This window comes from Artemia franciscana, chromosome 2 (assembly GCF_032884065.1).
Source record: "Artemia franciscana chromosome 2, ASM3288406v1, whole genome shotgun sequence".
Classification (NCBI taxonomy): Eukaryota; Metazoa; Arthropoda; class Branchiopoda; order Anostraca; family Artemiidae; genus Artemia; species Artemia franciscana.
In genome coordinates, this window is record NC_088864.1 from 26,302,956 (window position 1) to 26,323,292 (window position 20,337).

The following is a 20,337-nucleotide window of genomic DNA, read 5'->3' on the forward strand; positions in this document are numbered from 1 at the left end:
AGAATATCTAAAGACTGTTGACTTAAGCTAACTGGTCAACTTAAGCCAATGAGAAATATGGAGATTTTGGATATTAAAAATTATTGCTAAAAATCATATCTTATAACTGCAAACTTAAGAATCTTTGTGATTATTTATCGGTATAAGATCTACAAAACGACACAAAAATCAAAGCTGAATGATTAGTACACCCCTTATAAATAGTAAAGTAAGCATATCTTAAATGGTCAATTTTAAAGAAAACTGATAATAGAAAATAAAAAAATTCACGGCCAAAAATTTTAGAATCTTGTGGCAAATCAAGGGGTTACTTTACAATGTTCTACGTCTTGTAAAAATAGTTTTATTACTACTTTTAAAAATTAGAGGTGTCCCCACAAATTAATTTTTTATCAAACTCTAAAGAAAAGAAATGCAAATTTTTCCAGCCTATTCATGTTAAAGCTTTTAACGAAGCCACAGTAATTTTTTCATCAAAGAATCTGCTCGTGTCTGTTGTTAATAAGCATTTCACTGCTATAGGAAAATAGCATTGGCTTACAACCTGGTAGATCGACCTTAATAAAAAAAAACGAAGGTCCAACTTTTCCTGTTTTGAAGATCAAAGAATCAAATTTTCCAACAATTTTTAGACTGAGAAGGTTTCCTGTGAGAAAATAGAGCATTGAGTATTCCAGAGAATACTTTTGGTCGTTATTATGTGTGTCGATTGTGCATGTGAACTTGTTAATTATAGATGTTTTTTTAGTAGAACAGAGTCAATAAATCATTTGTTGAAAGATTAACTGAAAATATGCACTCGTTGTTCTTGTGATACATTGACACGTCTTCTTTTGGTACGTTCTCTTTGAGCCGCAAGCCTGGTGTCCCATTGTTCTGGTGATTCCTCGACACACATTCGCTTTTTACTTTCTCTTTCAACCGCAAGCCTGGTTTCGCGTTGCTCTGGCGATTCTTTGACACACCTTTGTTGACGTAAATTGGACATTCCTAATCCGGCCCTTTCTCTTTGAGCAGCAAGCCTGGTTTTGCGTTGCTCTGATGTTTTCTCCTGGTGTTCCTTTTTTGGTGACATTATAGGATAATTTCTCTTTGACATTAGTGATACTTTCTATTTGAGCCGCAAGCATTAACATTGAATAAAGTCCAATTTCTAGAAACAATTTCTACTAAACTTCAAACTTTTGGTTTTCTTTTTCAATGTTTTTAAACTGCTTCAATCCATTATCAAAATATATTCAAATATTTTTGCAATTACCAGTTTTTTACTCTTTAAGCAACTTAATAAAATTTAATAGGGGCCTCAATTTTCGCTTTTGGAAATTACTGAAATGAAAGCTTCCTTATATTGCAAAATATTTTATTGCAATCTTAATATAATTTTATTTTATTTCAATTTTAATGTAATGTAATTTAATGCAATTTTTATGTAATTTTAGTTTTTTTTTGTATATGTTTTTTTTTCAATTTTTTAAAAAATTTTATTTTTATTTTTTTTTAGTTTTTCTGGTGTTTTCTTTTTTCTTTTTTTTTTTAAACAAATTAAGATTAAATTAAGAAGATTAAATTAAACAAATTAAGAGTATTTTTTGTTTTTTTTTTGTATTTCTGTGTTGTTTTTTAGTATTTATGTGTTTTTTTTTTAATTTCTAGTGTTTTATTTTAATTTTTTCAGTTTTTATATGTCACTTGGTAGTCCTGTGGTGGCGCAGTGGATTTGACCTTAGCTTGGTAATACGGGACCCAGAGATCGAATCACGCTGCAGGAATGCACTGCAGGGTCGACGCAGGGACCTTAGTAGTCAAGAAGCGTCGTTAATTCTTAAATAATTAAAAAATGTCACTTGGTTTAACCAAGTGACATATAGCAATCGCAAATTATGTCGGTCTGTCGGTCCCGGTTTTGCTACTTTAGGCACTTCCAGGTAAGCTAGAACGATGAAATTTGGCAGGTGTATCAGGGAAAGGACCAGATTAAATTAGAAATAGTCGTTTTCCCGATTTGACCATCTGGAAGGGGAAGGAGTGGGGGCCCGTTAATTCGGAAAATTAGAAAAAATGAAGCATTTTTAACTTACGAACAGTTGATCAGATCTTAATGAAATTTGATGTTTGGAAGGATATCGTGTCTAAGAACTGTTATTCTAAAACACGGCCGGTTCTGGTGATATTAGGGGGGGGGATTTGGGAGGGGGAAAGCTAAAATCTCGGGAAACACTTAGAGTGGAGGGATCGGGATGAAACTTGGTGGGAAAAATAAGCAGAGGTCTTAGATACGTGATTTATATAATTGGAACAGATCTGCACTATTGGGGGGGGGAATTATGATAAATTAGAAAAAATGACGTACTTTTCAAACAGTTCGTGGTAACGAACTGTAGTAAGGCTCAATAGTAACCAAAACTCTAAAAACTCCGCAATCCCTCCCTCTTTACGCTAAAGTTTGACTCTTTGCCACAATTCTACTTTTTAAAACAATTAAAAGCTTTAGCGTGAAGAGCGAGGGATTGCGGAGGGGACAACCCATTTCATATACGGAGTAATTTCTGTTCGTTTTAAGTTTTAATGTCGCTCCTTACTTTCAGCTAAAAAAATTGTTTTTTTTTTATTTAATAACTTACGAAGGAGTGATCGGATCTTCGCGAAACTTCATTTTTAGAAGGACATCATAACTCAGATCTCTTATTTTAAATCTCAACCGGATCCAGCGTCATTGGGGGGGGGGCAGTTGGAGGGGGGGGGGGGGGCGGAAAGCTTAGAAAATACTTAAAGCAGAGAGATCAGGATGAAACTGGATGGGAAGAATAAAAACCTCTCTAAGATATGTGACTGACATAACCGGACCGGATCTTCTCTCTTTAGTGGAATTGGGGGGGGGGGGGTATTCAGAAAAATGAGGTATTTGTAACTTACGATTTGGTGACCCGATTTTAATGAAATTTGATATTTAGAAAAATCTTGTGCATTAAAGCTCTAATTTTAAATTCCGACCAGATCCTGTGACGTTGGGGGGAGTTGGAGGGGGAAACCGGAATTCTTGGAAAACGTGAAAATTTGGGTATTTTTATCTTACGAATAGGTGATCGGATCTTAATGAAATTCGATATTTAGAAGGGATTCATGTCTCAGAGCTCTTATTTCAAATCCCAACCAGAAGTTTTGACATTGGGGGGGGGGAGTTGGAGGGAGAAATATGGGAAAACACTTTCCAAGTCTGACACTTTCCAACACTTTCCACAATGTCTGAGACATCGTGACTCAGAGCTAGTATTTTAAATCCTGAACGGCATTAAGCCTCTGATTTTCTTTTTAAATCAATCTATTGATTCTTAGAGTTTTGTTAGAGATCATACCGTATGAGCTCTTAGCTCTTCTTGCCTCGTCACAAGTGCCATATGTCAATCATATATCTAGGACTTGTGCTTATTTTTCTCACCAAGTTTCATCCCGATCCCTCCACTCTAAGTGTTTCCCGAGACCATGATTTTAGGTTTTTCCCGATCCCCAAACTCCCCCCAAAGTCACCAGATCCGGTCGGGATTTGAAATAAGAGCTTTGAGACACGATATCCTTCTAAATATCAAATTTCGTTGAGATCCGATCACCCGTTCGTAGGTTAAAAATACCTCATTTTTTCTAATTTTTCAGAATTAACCCCCCCCCCCCAACTACCCCAAAGAGAGCGGATCCATTCCGGTTATGTCAATCATGTATCTAGGACTTGTTCTGATTTTTCCCACCAAGTTTCATCCCGATCCCTCCACTCTAAGTGTTTTCCAAGATTTTAGGTTTCCCTCTCCCAACTCCCCCCTATGTCACCAGATCCGGTCGGGATTTAAAACAACAGCTCTGAGACACGATATCTTTCCAAAAATCAAATTTCATTAAGATCTGATCAACTGTTCGTAAGTTAAAAATGCTTCATTTTTTCTATTTTTCCGAATTAACGGACCCCCACTCCCCCCTGAGATGGTCAAATCGGAAAACGACTATTTCTAATTTAATCTGGTCCGGTCCCTGATACGCCTGCCAAATTTAATCGTCCTAGCTTACCTAGAAGTGCCTAAAGTAGCAAAACCGGGACCGACAGACCAACAGACAGACAGACCGACGGAATTTGCGATTGCAATATGTCACTTGGTTAAAACCAAGTGCCATAAAAACTAGAAAAAACAAGACCTAAGAGCTCATATGGCTCTTGTGACGAGGCAAGAAGAGCTAAGAGCCAAGAGCTCATATGGTATGAGCTATAACCAGATTCTAAGAATCAATAGATTGATTTAAAAGGAAAATCAGAGGCTTAATACCGGTCAGGATTTAAAATAAGAGCTCTGAGTCACGATGTCCTTCTAAATATCAAAATTCATTGAGATCCGATTACCCACTCGTAAGTTATAAATACCTAATTTTTTCTAATTTTTCCTCTCCCTTTAGCCCCCCAGATTGTCGAATCAGGGAAAACGACTTTATCAAGTCAATTTGTGCAGCTCCCTGACACGCCTACCAATTTTCATCGTCCTAGCACGTCCAGAAGCACCAAACTCGCCAAATCACTGATCCCCTCCCCTCAACTCCCCCAAAGAGAGCGAATCCAGTACGGTTACGTTAATCACGTATCAAGGACATTTGCTTATTCTATCCACCACGCTTCATCCCGATTCCTCCACTCCAAGTGTTTTCCAAGATTTTCCCCTTCAACTCCCCCCAATGTCAAAAGATCTGGTCGGGATTTGAAATAAAAGCTCTGAGACATGAATTCCTTCTAAATATCCAAGTTCATTAAGATCCGATCACCTATTCGTAAGATAAAAATAACCCAGTTTTCACGTTTTCCAAGAATTCTGCTTTCTCTCTCCAACTCCCCCCAATGTCACAGGATATGGTCGGAATTTAAAATTAGAGCTGTAAAACACAAGATCCTTCTAAATATCAAATTTCATTAAGATCTGGTCACCTATTCGTAAGTTACAAATACCTCAATTTTCAAAATTACCCCCCGCCCAACTCCACCAAAGAGAGCAGATCCGGTCCGGCTATGTCAGTCACGTATTTTACATATTTGCATTTCATTTCAGTTGATTATTCTAGGTTATGTCCCAGCCTATAATAAATACCATTTTCACAAGACTATTTATTGTAGTTAAGGCAGAGGTTCCATCATCGTAGTCTCTAGCCTAAAACTACATTTTAGGACACTTATTCTTGGAAATAAAGAATCTTGAATATATCTTGGATATAATTGAATATTTTTTTTTTTGAATATAAAGGAATAAGGTCAGTAGATTTTGATTATCATTATCAATGGATTTAGCAAAGTATCAAACACCAAGAACTTTTTTCTTCTTAATGTTTATCACACACATTTCTTACTCATAATTTTCAGTAGGTTAACCTTCTCAGATTTAGTGTATCAATCTCCATTTTCTTAAAACATATAGCACATTTTTAAAACGTATCCAGGCGTGAAAGACTAAGAGAAGCTTCAAGCTTAGTGGTAAAGGAAGCTGATTCCATAGTAAAGGAATTTCAGCTTTGCAAAAGCTATTCTTATAGATATTTTATTGAACCTATCCTTCAATTTATTGGGATAGCTGAGTTCATCATACAATAGATTGTCTAATAAAGCTGTGCCAAATAACACAAAACTACTAACAACTTTTTTGCCAAATTTGATCAATTTTTATTAATAATTTGCATTAAATTAGAACATACAAAAAGACTTGTATAGAGTGATTTAGGCTTAGGAGGGTAGAAAATTAGTTTTTTAGAAGGAATAAAACACAATAAAGGGTAGGAGAAGCCATACTACCTGACTTTCATATTGCATTACTAAGAAAAAGTACCAACAAATAGCTTATTTATTTCAAAGGAAAGTAAAATTATTTGGAAAGGCATACAGAGAAATGTTACTGTCTCAACTTAAGTGGAACTCACATTTGCTTCTGTGATATCATCATGTCTTCAACCTTTTGTTGACTGGAAACTGCAGCTAGACCATGTGTAAAGACTTCAGATGCTGTGTAATTTCTGAACATCTCTACTGACTGAAACATCGATCTATCCATACTTTCCATGCTTTCTGAAAAGCAAAATTTGATTTAATGCAAGGTTTTTTTTTTTAATTTATGTAACAGAGCCTAACATTTACCGTTGGCATAGATAGTCAAATCTACTTACAAAGCTGTAAAACCCTGTTTCTTTTGAAAATTACCATTAAAAATTGATGGCAATTAAGCCTACAATTCGTTTAAAATAAAAATAAAAAAATGAAAAATTATCATTCAAAGGCATTTGGCCCAAACTAGCCTCATTTTTACTTTCTGCAAGGACACCATGCGCAAATTTTTAGATTTCTCAGCAACATTTCCGTCATAGACAAAACCTTAGTAGAAAGAAGCCTGATGACGAAAACAAAGTGTCCATTTTGAACATTTTCTTTTACCAATTTTCTAATTTGGTGATTTAACATGCCTGAGTTGACATCACTTAGGTTGATCATTTGTATGATTTAAATGAACAAATAGCGCTAGCTATAAAGTCAAAATCAGTGATGTGGTCAGACAAGTGTATAATTGATTACCTAAAGTTGAGCAACAAAGCTCAAGCATTAAGGACATAATATTTCAAGAAAGCTGGACAGAAAAGTACCAATCATTCCAATTTGATAGTAAAGATAACTTTTGTGTGTATACTCTGCACAGAGGCAGTCAACGAAAAATATCCCTTCTAGAGCACTGTTAGGATAATGATTCCTTTAAGGCATTCATAGCGAAAGATTTACCAACTGGGATAGGATGCTTGACTGCTTAAGTCACACAAAACTTTGGTATTTCAAAAAGCAGCTATTGCAGCTACAAACTCTTTGATCTATGGTAATGATATAAGTCAACAACTAAGCCAAGAACACAAGCAAAAATCACATGACTCTAGTGAAACCCTAAGGCTGTAATTTCACCTTTGAATTGCCTTACATTACAAGGAATAAATATCAGACACAAGCAAGGAGAGTATTCAAACTGCAAATGCCTTCTTAAACAGCGAGCAAATGCTGATCCAATCTAAAAATTAGAGTTTTTTTTAGAACAGAATGGCACAAATGACTACCAACTGACAGTCAAAACCAAGTATCAGAGGATATGTGCTACCTTACATTTAGACCTTATTTATTTCAAATAAAAAATTCACATTTCAGAATAATAACTGATTAAACTTCCAAGGTTTCTTATGAAGAACAGATCTTAAGATATAGATCTAAAGCCTAAAATGTATTCTATGAAGGTTTCTTGAAGTTCCTATTAGTGTTTTTAATTAGTGCTATATATAAGAACAATATTGCTACAGTTAAGGCAGGAAGGAAGGTTAGTTGTAGATCTGGTGTTGGTTGGAGCATTGTGTTCTATTTATACGGATTATTTTCACAGACTTTGTACTCAGGAACATGGCAATGGCTATGGGAGAATATGGTTTTAAATTGGAACATAAAACTCTCATAGACTTATTTTAAATAGGTCATTTCAGTATCCAAGATAAAGTTTCAGCAAAATGAATATAAGGTTTAGAGCATTTAGGGTATAAAAATAGGTTTGGAAACTAACATTAAGAAGACTAAGTTGCTTGGATTAGGAGCATATGAGGACAAAGAGGTAACCCACAAGAAAATCAATCAAGTAGATATCTTGACATAACTGGGCAGCATTATTTGTTAATATGGTGCATCCAGTCAAGATGTAAAAGGTAGAACAGCCATGGCGCATGGTGTTTCTTGGCATTTAATTTCTTTTGATTTTTTTTGAAGAATTGGAGCATAAGGCAATATTAGAATAGTAATAACAGTGGTCAAGCATGGCTCTGAAACATGAGTTCTTCAAGAGGTTTAGGAAGATTTTCCAGAAGAAGTATTTAAAGGCAGTTTTAGGTACTCATGTCAATGACAGTAGGTTAAGCAATAAGCTGTAAGAAATGTGGTTTAACTTCCCCTTCTAAGGAAATAACAGAAAGGTTAAGAGTGGTTAGGCTACATTTTATGGGTGAAGGAATTAGCAGTCCTTTTGGTCATTCATCTACGGCTGAATACGGTTTGTCCCTGAATTGAGTGGGAAACAAGATAATTAAACTGAAAAATATCCTAAGACCCATCTGTGAAAAATTTCAAGGTTTAAAATCAAATCCCAAAACATTAAAGAATAATACAAATCTAAACGTTCCATATCCTTTTAAAAATACTTTTATGTTTAAAATAATTTTCTTTTCCTGAAAGAAGACGAGTTAGTATGTATCAGCATAAAGCAGCTACACCTGCAAAAGCTAGCATCTTCTCTTAAGTAAGCCAATTCATCCTGATCCAATTCCTGACAGCATCTTCCTCCTCAGTAGGCCAATAATTAGATTCCAGATTACTCCACCAAGTACATTCTACTTTTTTCCTTTGGTAGTGCCTCCACTATAAATTGAGGATTATGATTTTATTATCAACAATACAATCAATTCACAAGCTAGCGCAGCCACAAATACTGAAATTGATGATGTCCTGTTTGGCAAAGCACCAAAAAAGGGGTTAGGTTAGGAAAATGAAACTTTCAGGGATTGATCTACAGACTTAGGTACATCCTGGGGAGTAAAATAGAACTTGTGCTCAAATGAAATACAAGAAAACTATTTTCAGTTTTACAAGTTTGCTCAATCCCAATTTATGAGGTTTCAAAGATCTGCATATGTATATCCTAACTTTAGAAAAAAAAACACCATTATGGCTTAAAATTCTACTTAAATAACAGGGATCAGATTTTCAAGACTAAAACCGGAGAAAAGAAACCCAAAACTTACAGTTAATGTAAAATATTGTTTAGTCAAAATTGCAATAGATATAGTCTTGTCAAGTAGGCAAATTTCTAAGAATTAGAAATCAAAAGAGGGTCAAGAATTGAAGCTTGGCAATACCTTCTACTACTACTACTAACAACTCACTGTAGCACCAAGCTGCCTGAGGCCAACACAGCTACGCACGCTCCTCCTCCATCCCAATATATTCAAAGCTTTCCTCTTTACACCCTCCCAGGAAGTTTCATTTCCTATAAATCATTCTTTATGACATTGTCCCACCCATGGACGACCTGCTTTCTGTTTAGCCCTAGACAGTTAGCCAAAAAGCACAATCTTTGATAAGCTGTCATCCTTCATCTGCAGACAGTGCCCTATCTACCTAAACCTTTATCTCATAATAGCCGTAGAAAGCAGGACTGAACCACACTTTTTGCACGGCCTACTATCTGAAATATGGTCAGTCAGCTGGGTACCCAGCTGACTGCCAACTGCCCAGCTAACTCCACCTGTCATTGTCATGGATAATACCAGCTTGTCTCAAGCCAGGATGAAGGAGGAGGGTTTCGCGACAGGTTTGCTACCTGTCCCTGTAAAAAAGCCCCAGCAACAGAAACGTCGATAAATGCCTCGGATGAATTATCTTCCCCCCTGATAACGAACCCAGCGCGCCCCGACCGCGCCATTGACTGCGAAACAACCAACAAAAATTGGCTTCTGGAACGTGAGAACTATGAGTCAGTTATCAAAAACTGAGCAAGTTCTCAGAGAGATGAAGCAACATAATATTGACATACTAGCCCTAAGTGAAATACGTTGGAAAGGTGTAGGCCAAAAAACACTAGATCATGGATATGTACTGTTGTATAGAGGAGAGGACAACCGTCATCAGGCAGGATAAGGACTTACGATGTCCCCTGCAGCATACCGAACAATGCTGAAATGGACTCCAATAAACGAAAGGATCTTGTTTGCACGATTTGCTACAACACACACTACGCTTTCTGTCATTGTATGCTACGCTCCTACCAATGAGGCGGATGATGATGCCAAAGATAGCTTCTATGAAACCTTGCAAGCTGTCACCAAAGACATCCCCAAACATGATGTCCTAGTGTTGTTGGTGGTCTGAATGCCAAAGTAGGAGCCGATCGCAAGTACTGTCCGGAAGTCCTAGGACTGCATGGACTTGGCCAGATTAACGAAAATGGTGCATTACTAGTAGACTTCGCGCTAAGTAATGACCTTGTCGTTGGTGGGACACTCTTTGAGCATAAAAATGTGCACAAGTACACATGGACATCTCCAGACGATTTAACGCGAAACCAGATTGACCATTTCCTGATCGCCATTAGGTGGCGTACAAGCTTGTTAGACGTGCGTGGGTATAGAGGAGCAGACGCCCAGTCGAATCACATGCTCATGATCGCCCATCATGATCCCCACTTACAGATCAAACTACGTGCCCAAAAAAAGATCTGAAGAAACTGTACGACACAGACAAGCTACAGGATCAAAAAATCCGCAGAGATTTCTGCATCTCTTTATGGAACAAATTTGATGCCTTGGCTGTTGAGGCAAATGACTCAGAAAGCGTCGAAGAGAAATGGGAGAAAATAAAAAGTGTATACACGACGATTGCCGCAGAAAAGCTAGGTTTCCGAAAGAGACCAAAGGCAAGGTGGATCTCTGACATAACATGGAAACTGACTGACGAACGAAAGGCACTCAAGCAAGCCTTGCTCATAGATACTACAAGGTGTTCAGAGCTGGCAATGAAACAATTATACAAAGAAAAAGATAAAGAGGTAAAAAAAGAGTGCAAGAAAGGACAAGAGACAGTTCCTTGAAAAGAAAGCAGCTTTAGCTGAAGAAGCTACTAGGAACGGTGACCCCAAGACTGTCTACCGATTGACAAATGAGATGGTAGGAAAACAAAGCAGCCGAATCACCCTTGTCAAGGACGAAAATGGATCAATTATATCGATCCAGAAAAAATTGACGAGAGATGGGCTTCCCATTTTGTTCCCATTGTGACAAAGCTAACGTACCAGATATCCCTTTTATGTATTTAGACATCAATTCAGATCCTCCGAGTGCTGAGGAGATCATGCATGCAGCAAAGAAGTTAAAAATTGGACGAGCCCCGGGTATTAATTCAGCATTTCAGCAGAAATGCTGAAATACTCAATTAGTACCTGCATATCCATTTGGCTTTCTCTCTTCACCAAAATATGGACCTTACTGAAGGTCCCAAGAGATTGGAGCAGAGGCATTATAGTCAAACTCTTCAAAAAGGGAGACTTGATGAACTGCCATAACTGGAGAGGCATCAATCTTCTCCCTGTCTCATTCAAACTATTAGCCTCTGTCATTTTGCAGCGTCTGCAGAAAGCACTAGACGCAACTCTACGAGAAGAGCAGCACGGTTTGAGAACTGGGAGATCCTGTTCTGATCTAATATTTGTACTGAGAATGCTTGCCGAAGAATCAAAAGAATGGAACAAGAAGCTCTACCTCCTATTCATTGACTTTGAAAAGGCATTTGACTCAGTTGACAGATTGCTTGTGGAGAGTTTTGAAATACTACGGAATTCCCGAGAAAACAGTAGATATGATTATAGCGCTTTATGAAGAATCGGAATGTTGCGTAAAGACCGAAAACGGTACAACCAGATTTTTCAAGATCATGTCTGGTCTTCGTCAAGGATGTGTACTTTCCCCCATGCTCTTTATAATTATAATGGATTATGCCCTGAGATTCGCATCGGGCTACGGGGTAAAAGTAAACAACAAGCAACTGTTTGATCTGGACTTCGCGGACGACGTCGTCCTTCTCGAAGAGTCTAAAGAGCGGTTGCAGCAGCTGCTTGACACTATTACCGAGAATGCAGAGAATGTCGGGCTAAATATAAACATTGACAAATCAAAGAGCATGGCCAACACAACCTCGCCACTTGTTCTCCATTGCAAAAACAAAGATCTAGAACAAGTCCAGGAGTTCAAATACCTGGGTAGCTGGATTGATTGTGATGGAGAGATCTCGACCGAGATTAAACGTAGAATTGGACAAGCTACAGGTGCCTTCAATAGATTGAAGCCTATTTGGAGAAGTAATAAATATTCAATGCAACTGAAGCTTCGACTCTTCAACAGCAATGTACTCTCAATTCTCCTTTACGCAAGTGAATGTTGGAAAATAAACACCCAGCTTGAAAAAAAGGATCCTTGCATTTGAAAATATGAGCCTCAGAAGAATGTTGAATACAAGCTGGCAACAAAAAACTACAAATGCAGAAATATGCAGAAAAACAGGTCAACCTTGAGTCATTGAGTTGCTGAAAAGAAGGCGGTGGACATATCTGGGACAGGTTCTTCGTATGGAAGAGAGCCGCCTTCCTCGAACAACCTATGAATGGAAGCCAGACAGTAGAAGAAAGAGAGGTCGCCCCAGAAATACATTAAGACGAACACATGACCGAGATCTGAGGACGGCCGGCACCTCACTAATACCTGAATGGGAAGACGTCATCGCTGCAGCACCAATGCGAGACGAATGGAGAGGCTTTGTCAACGCCCTATGCGCCACCGATGGCTCTGGAGGAACTAAGGTCTAAGGTAAGCTGGGTACCCAGAACAATCTGTAGGCAACTTCTTTGGAAAACATTTAGCAAATCGTCATTCGCTTTTCAGAACACCCATGCTTCAGAGCTATATTTGACTGCTTTCAACACTGTAACTTCTGATATTCTAATCTTGGTTTATAGACTTCTTTTCGTTACCCAAAGTTACCTTTTCATCTTCACTTATTTCTAGCCTTAGCGACTTAGTCTTCTTAACATTTATTTTCAAGTCTTCTAGCGCGTTGAACTTGCAAAAATTCTAAAAAGTTCATTCATTTTGCTCACACTTTCATCTAGGATGCTTAAATTAACATTATAATCTAAGTCCAGTTTTCCTCCCCATTTGATTTTGTCGTCTCCCATTGCCTTTCTTGTGCTTCTTAAGACAAAACTCATAAAAATGATCGATATAAAGGGGGATAGAACACAACCCTGCATAACTCCTGGTTTAATACAAAACCAGCTGCTAACCTCATTTCCTGCCTTAACTCTAGCAATGTTATTCTCATACATAGCACTAATCACTTCAATGTATTTGTCTGGTATACCATACAAGGAAAGACCTTTGCTAAAGCTCTTTTATCAACAGAATTGAATGCTTGCTCATAATCCATAAAACTGAAGACCAAAGGTCTTTGATGACTCAGGCACTTCTCAATTATTAACCTAAGAGTGAAAATCTGGTTGACATATCCTCTACATTTTATGAAACTGCTTTGTTCTTCTCTTAAAACTTTGTCTATAGTATCTCTTGGTCTAAAAAGCATCATATTACTCAGCAATTTGCAACCTACAGAGACCAGACTAATGCCTCAATAATTAGCACACTCATTCTTATCACCTTTCTTATAAAGTGGTTTAATTAAGGTTTTCCTAACATTGCTAGATGCTTCCTCCTTTTCTAAGAGTAAGGTGTGGATGACAAAGGGGCAGACTCCCTCCTGTATGGAATAAGTTCTGCTCATTTTGGGGTTTATTGTTATTCTTTACTTTCATAAACAGCACAGACCAGAAATATTCCTAGAAATCATAAGGGAGTAGATACCAAATTTCACATTTTTAAAGCATTTTCTAAAGTTTCTTTTGTAATCACCCCCCCCCCCCCCAAAAAAAAAACTTACTGGAAAATGCATTCTGCTGGCTTTTTGCTTGGAAACTTTTCCACCAACGAGGGGATTACCAGCATGATTTGCTGGTAATCCCCTGGTTGATTAAATGATCTGGCATGATTAAACCCCTGGCATGATTTGCTGATCTGGTTGATTAAAAACAACCAGCAATTAGTCTTTTTTAAATGAAAGTATGCTAAGTTTTTCATCTCAGATTGTCCACAAAAAAAATTTTTGGGTGGAATTTTCAGCTGGAATGGAATGATGTTGGGAAAATTTTCCTGGAGGAGGGAGGGGTACTACATGAAAAGAACCTTCCACAGAGGTATTTTTCCACGGGGGGAGGGAATTTTTCATGGAGGGGAGCCAGATTTTCCAATACTATCTAAAAACAATCAGAAATTAAATAAAAAAAACTTTTTCAACTGAAAGTAAGGAGCCACATCAAAATCTAAACGGACATAAATTATTATGTATATGAAAGGGGTTATCCCCTCCTCAAGACCTTGCTCTTTATACTAAAGTTTGATTTTGTGTCCCAATTCTTTAAGAACAATTCCTGAAACATAATGATCATTTAATAAGAATAATAAGCTTTTTTTAAAGTTTGTCTAAAATTAAGGAGAAGAGATAGATCTGTGTATAGGGGAGGGGGCTAAGATGACCATAGGAGTGCAATTCAATGGCATAATTTTCGAAGCTTCATTGAGCCTTCAAATACAAACTAAATGATTTTTTGAGACTTGCTGTTCAATTCTTCTTAATTCCCACATATATTTTCAATCTGGATCTTTATTATTGGTGCTGAGGCAGGGGAGTAGTAGTGTCCTAGTAGTGACCAAGTTAATTCAGTTTATGTTTGATGAAACTGTGTACAGTAAGGTATAATTTCCAATAATCTCTTATGAAAGAGTGTTGGTGGGTGCACAGTGGGGAGAGAGGACGGTGCCTGAAACCACCTCAAGGGAGCAATATTTTCCGAGGTGATCTGATCAACAATCAGAAATTAAAATTCAATAAAATTTTTAAACTGAAAATTACAGAAAGACAAAAGTTACTTCATATATGAGTGTGGATGCACCCTCCTAAATCCATTGGTCATTAAACTAAAGTCTCTATTGCTTTACCAAAGCTTTTTATTCTAATTAAATGGTCCTGATGTTTGTGACGTCTTTCTTAAAGAATCAGGAAAAAAGTCAAACTTCAGCACAAGGAGAAGCCCCCTCATATATAAAAAAAACTATTTATTTAAAGTTTATTGCATGCTGAATATATTTATCTATAAATTCAAAGCTATAAATACAACTTATGCATTTGTAGTAGTCTTAATGTAGGTGTTTGGGGAAATGATGGGCAAAGAGGGGGAGCTTGTTGCCCTCCAATCACTTTGGACTATTTAAGAGGGCACTAGACCTTTCAATTTTCAATACAATGAGCCCCCCTTGAAGTTTATGCAACCACTCTTTCCATAAATAACCTTATATGCCCTGAGACATAACTTACAACCCTTGCCATGAGACTCTATGGGGGGGGAGTTAATCTTCAAAGACATAATTACAGGGCCATTCCACTACGCTGAAAAAACTAGTTATCTAAAAATTTTGATAGCATGTATTTAGAGAAATGATGGGCATGGGGGGCAGCTTCTGTCTGATCCCTATGACTCTTAAAAAGGGCAAAAGAACTTCTGATTACCAAGCAATTGACCCCCCCTCCAAGGTTTATATGACCAAACTTTCCCAAAAAACTTTATATACCCCTACAGCATAACTTGCAACCCTTGCCCTGAGGGTTTTGAGGGGGGAGTTGTCATCCTGGATCTTTCAAATATGTTGAACAGAATGGCTATTTCAATTTTAATTGGATGTGTTTAGGCAAGTGATGGGTATAGGGAGGGGGGTTGGTTACCCCCAATCACTTTTGACTATTAAAAAGAGCACTATCCCTTTTATTTCCAATTGAATGATCAATTTTTAAGTTTTTATGAAAACTCCTTCTATAAGAAGTGCCCTGGTCTAAAAAAAGGAAAAAATAAATAAATAAATGAATAATACATTGTGCCCACATTGCTCTTTACTTTGGCGGTGCTATTGCACTACCCATGATTATCAACTTTAGATCCATTTCAATGACTCCTGAGCAGCCAGCCCAAAAGGAGCAAGGGTAGTATTCTTGTGATACACTCTCTTTAAGGGACTAATATGGTAGATGAAGGCCAGGGGACCTGGCATCTTTTAACAGCATACCCCTTAAAAAAATCCTTAACCCTTAACTGGGTGGGTGGGGTAAAAACTTACCCCACATACTTTTGTTTTTGAGATTTCTCAGTAACCCCTTGGGCTATGCCATTGTGGTTCTGTGTGACCTTCCAACACCCAATGGAGAATCTTTGGTCAGTCAGTTCACCTACTGCATCCATCCAAAAAAGAGGTTGGGGGGTCTGGGGTTGTTTTCTACCCCACTGAACCACTTACATAACAAAAATACTGAAAATTGTCAGGGTCAAATATTTAGAAAAATAACAATTAGAGTCTGAATGGCTAACATTTAATAGGGAGACTATAGTTGCACTATCATTTATCTATACAAATACTGAAGGTCTTGCAACCTTTTTAGTAGTAAATTTAGCACTTCTGCAGTTCCAAAAGTATTTCTAGCCAAGAAGTTGAATATTCTTATCCTCCTTTGCCTTTCCTTTGCGTGTGTTTATTGGTAAAGATGGTAGAGTAAAATGTTCTAAGCAGCCACTGCCAACTTCATATACTTGCTCTTCCAAAATGGTATCACAACTACCTGGCATTTGAGGGTCATCCAGGTTAAGATAGGGCTGTTCCCAGAAGAGGCCTGGAACAACCTGTTCACTAAGGAAATGGTGAAGCATACAACCAAGAAGATTGAGCTCTGTCAAGCCAAGTACAAGCTCAGTTAACTAGAAAAGAGTTCATTTACAAAGTCCATACACTACATCAAAATGTGAGCCTTTATTGGTCTGTTATACATAGCCAGAGTGTTCAAATACTGAGAAGAAGATACTGAAAGTCTCTTTGCAGCTGACAGAACCAGCCAAGATATATTTAGAGCAACCATGAGTGTCAAAAGGTTTCTGTTTCTTGAGGGTTGCTTGTGTTTTGGTGATTTTCCAAATCAATAATGTCAAGATCATTTAGCTCCTATTAGGGATCTGTTTAGTGCTTTGATTACAGAATGCTGCAAAAACTTCACCCTGTCTGAGTATTTGACAATTGACAAATTGCTTGTTTCCTTGAAGGGTTGATGTGTGTTAAGAGTGTACATCCCTTTGAAGCTAGTCAAGCATGGACTGAAAATACAGTGTCTGACTGATGCCTGCACTTACTACTTATCCAATGCCTTCAGATATTGTGGCAAAACCACCAACATGGTATGTACATAGTCAATGTCCATTCCTACCCACAATGCTTTGACTCTGGCTGTGCTGGTCTTGGACACAAACAGAAACATAACTGCAGACAACTGATACTCCTTGATTGAGTTGGGTGAAAAGCTGAACACACAGAATACTACCTACACTGGAACTCTCAGTAAGAACAAGTGAGAACTCCCAGCAGTGTTTCTTCCAAACAGGGATTGTGAGGCTAGTTCCTCCATCAGAAGAAGACTATTGTATAGTACATGCCTAAGAAGAGCAAAGCAATAGCTTTGATCACTTCAATGCACAACACAAACACAATAGATGCATACTCAGGCAAGCCAGAGACAGTTGAGTTTTATAACATAAATAAATCTGGCATTGACAGTTTAGATACAAAATGGGCCAAATACACTACCAACCATCACTGGCCACTTGCAATCTTCTTTGCAATGCTTGATATTGCAGGTGTAAACTCAGGAGAAATTTTCAACACAACAAAAGTCAGGGAAAGGTGATCCAGCACAAAAAAATCCTCATACAGTTGGGACTATCCCTTATGAAATCTTATTTGATTGTGAGAGTATCCATAATCCCCCTTCTTTGAGAACTTTGAAAGTTAGTGTCAAATATTTTTGGAATCAAGACTACAGGCAGCTCAGATGCTGAACTTCTACATTCTGGCCACTAAAATCAGTGCTGCAGTCTCTGTTCTTGTTCAGCTGACTAGGTTCTGTAGCATCAGCAAAAAGGGGTAGTGCAAGGACCACCTCAAAGAACTTTGTCCAGAATGTATCTAGATGATTCAGTTTTGGGTCATTGTATTTGATTGTATTTTCTTAAAGCTAAATTACAATATCCTATCTGAAATAGTTTTTATTCACAAGTGTTTTTAGTTATGGGGTAAATATTTACCCCATCCAACCTGTTACATAAAAAAAAAAAAAAAAAAAAAAAAAAAAAAAAAAAAAAAAAGTTCAGAGTTAACAACATTCATGTAGGGTTTTTTTAAATTAATTAAAAAAAAACTTTATCCACAAAAAAATGTTTTCTAAAGAAAAGTAAAGAGCTTCATACAGAAATAAAGTCAAATAAACATCAAAGTAAAAAATTATAGAGTCTAATAGAAAAAAAACACAACTAAAAGATATAAATATTTTCTTTTCCATGAAAAAGACAACCTATGTGAATAAAAAATAAACAGAAATTAACTATAAAAACTTTTTTCTAGTAGACATATCACAGTTCATATTATTGACTTACCAATAAAGTGAACATACCACTTGATGCCTTTTTTATGCTCTTTACAAATATAATAATTGCTTCTCACCACTTTTTGAGCTCTTAAAAATGGCAAATTTTCAATTAAACTATGAGTTTTTGGTTGTTTCAAGAAAATAATGCTATATTTTTTCAGTGCTGTTTTCTTGGCTATTTTCAACAAAACAATACTACATTTCTCAGAGCCAAAATTATTTATAGTTAGGTTGGGTTAGGTCAAAAAGCGCTTAAATTTGAATTTGCAATAGAAGTGCTTATTTTATTTGTAAAGAGCATAAAAAAAGGCATCAAGTGGTAGGCTATGTTCACTTTATAGGTAAGTCAATAATATGAACTGTGATACATTTACCCTTTTTCCACAAAACAAGGTTGTCAAAGAAGAGTAAAGAGCTCCATTAAGCCAAAAAGGAGTAGAAATTAATTCAAATAACTTCTTAAGTGTAAAACTGCCACAAATCACCATCACTAAATAGGTTAGATTAAACCTAAAACAAGCAGATATTACAATAAATAACCAATTCACATTGAAAATGAGCAAAAATCAGCATGAGTAGGGCAAATAGCCTCAATGCCTAATTTGTAAAGCCAACCATGCTTTCAAAGGAAAGCTTCTCTCTTAAACTTTTTGGTGCCATAGGTATGTTCTTAGCTTAATTTTGCTTATTTTTTGTCATCATTTTTTTTCTTGTTCTGTTTTTTAATTTGGTACCTACTACTGCTGAAAATTGCAAAAGTTCATATGGAGGGTTTTCAAGGAAATGGATTTATGTATAATTATCTTTAGAATAGGTTTTTAAGATAGGCCTACTTATGGTGTTTAAATTCCTCTTTTTCACTTTGCTTAGCAATTCTCAATAAAAAAAGAAAATAAAATCGAGTAAAATTTTCAAACTTGGAAAAACTTATTTTCCACAGGGGGTAATTTCTGTGGGGGAGAGGGTATTTTCCACGGAGTAACCGTCTATAACAACCTAAATTAACCAGTAAAAAATATTAACCACATTAAAACTTAGTGTAAGAAAAGATCCTGATTAAAGGCTGTGCCTAGGCTAATAAGTTTTTTTTTCTGTTTCTCGAACGTAACCTGCTTTTTATTTAAATAGACTTGCTCTATAAATCAAGTTGCCAAATAAAATTTGGTAATATTCGGGATAAATAAGCCAAACTTCTTACCGTTTCTGCTTGGCGAAGTAAAGAGAGTACAAATTGGGAGTGCCCTATAGAAAAGGGTATTAGTTTAGTTTTCACATAATTCAAAATTTTTATTAATCTCCTAAATTGGAAATATTTAAGAAAAATTAAATAAATTAATGTAAAGCCTGCTTACGCTATTGTTTATTTATTACGAGGGCCAGATATTGCATTATTAGAAGTAGCCGAATTTCAATTTTGTCCTAAGATGGGCTTTAAGGCAACAAGTATAAATTACAAATAATAAATGCACTAAACGGCAAATTCTTCGGTGAAATCTCTCTATTATTGTTACTTTTACTTGGCTCAAAATCCAATGTCTTAAAAAAATATTTCGCAAAAGCTTCATGGGTACCTTTTCCCTTTATTTCGTTTCCATCATTTCTCTTTTTTTGACGTAGCCTATGAAAGTGAACGCCATGACTAAAAACATTCCTCCATTGGCCTTCCCTTCTATCAGAAAAAACCTGAAAACTTCTGTATGAATTGCAATAACCAATACTATATGTAAACAATGAGCGAAGTTCACAACTTGCAGACCTTCCTCTGACGACTGTGGGGGATTAAGTCATCCTTATCGACATAGCCATTATGTTTTTTGACTATGTTGAACATAATGGTTATCTCAAAATTTCAATCGGGTGACTTTGGGAAAAAAATCGTGGGAGGGAGCCTAGTTGCCCTCGAATTTTGGTCGCTCAAAAAGAGCACTGGAACTGTTAATTTCCATTTGAATGTGCCCTTTCACAAGATTGTCATCTTTCTTCTGGTAAAAAATACAAATTCCACATTTTTACAGATACGAGCTTGAAACCTCTAAAGTAGGGTTCTCTGGTACGCTGAATTTGATGGTGTTATTTTTATTAAGATTCTATGACTTATAGGGGTGTTTACTTTTTTTCGAAAATAGGGAAAATTTTCTATAAGT

General features: G+C 36.7%; 1 protein-coding gene across 5 annotated transcripts in view; it reads right to left on the reverse strand.

Annotated features, from left to right (window-relative positions):
- The window catches only part of LOC136039363 (kxDL motif-containing protein CG10681-like), a 44,364-nt gene extending 25,019 nt beyond the window's left edge, over window positions 1-19,345 (reverse strand). The window contains exons 1-2 of one of the 5 annotated variants that reach the window (XM_065723055.1): window positions 19,303-19,345; window positions 5,935-6,079 (exon numbers count right to left, since the gene is read on the reverse strand). In XM_065723055.1, coding sequence (XP_065579127.1) covers window positions 5,935-6,074 — 140 coding nt within the window. In that variant the 5' untranslated portion in view covers window positions 6,075-6,079; window positions 19,303-19,345. Of the gene's footprint in view, window positions 1-5,934; window positions 6,080-8,295; window positions 10,543-19,216 lie in introns of those variants that run through there. The other 4 variants (XM_065723040.1, XM_065723048.1, XM_065723062.1 and 1 more) reach the window with 4 other exon arrangements.
- Between the last annotated feature and the right edge of the window lie 992 nt (window positions 19,346-20,337).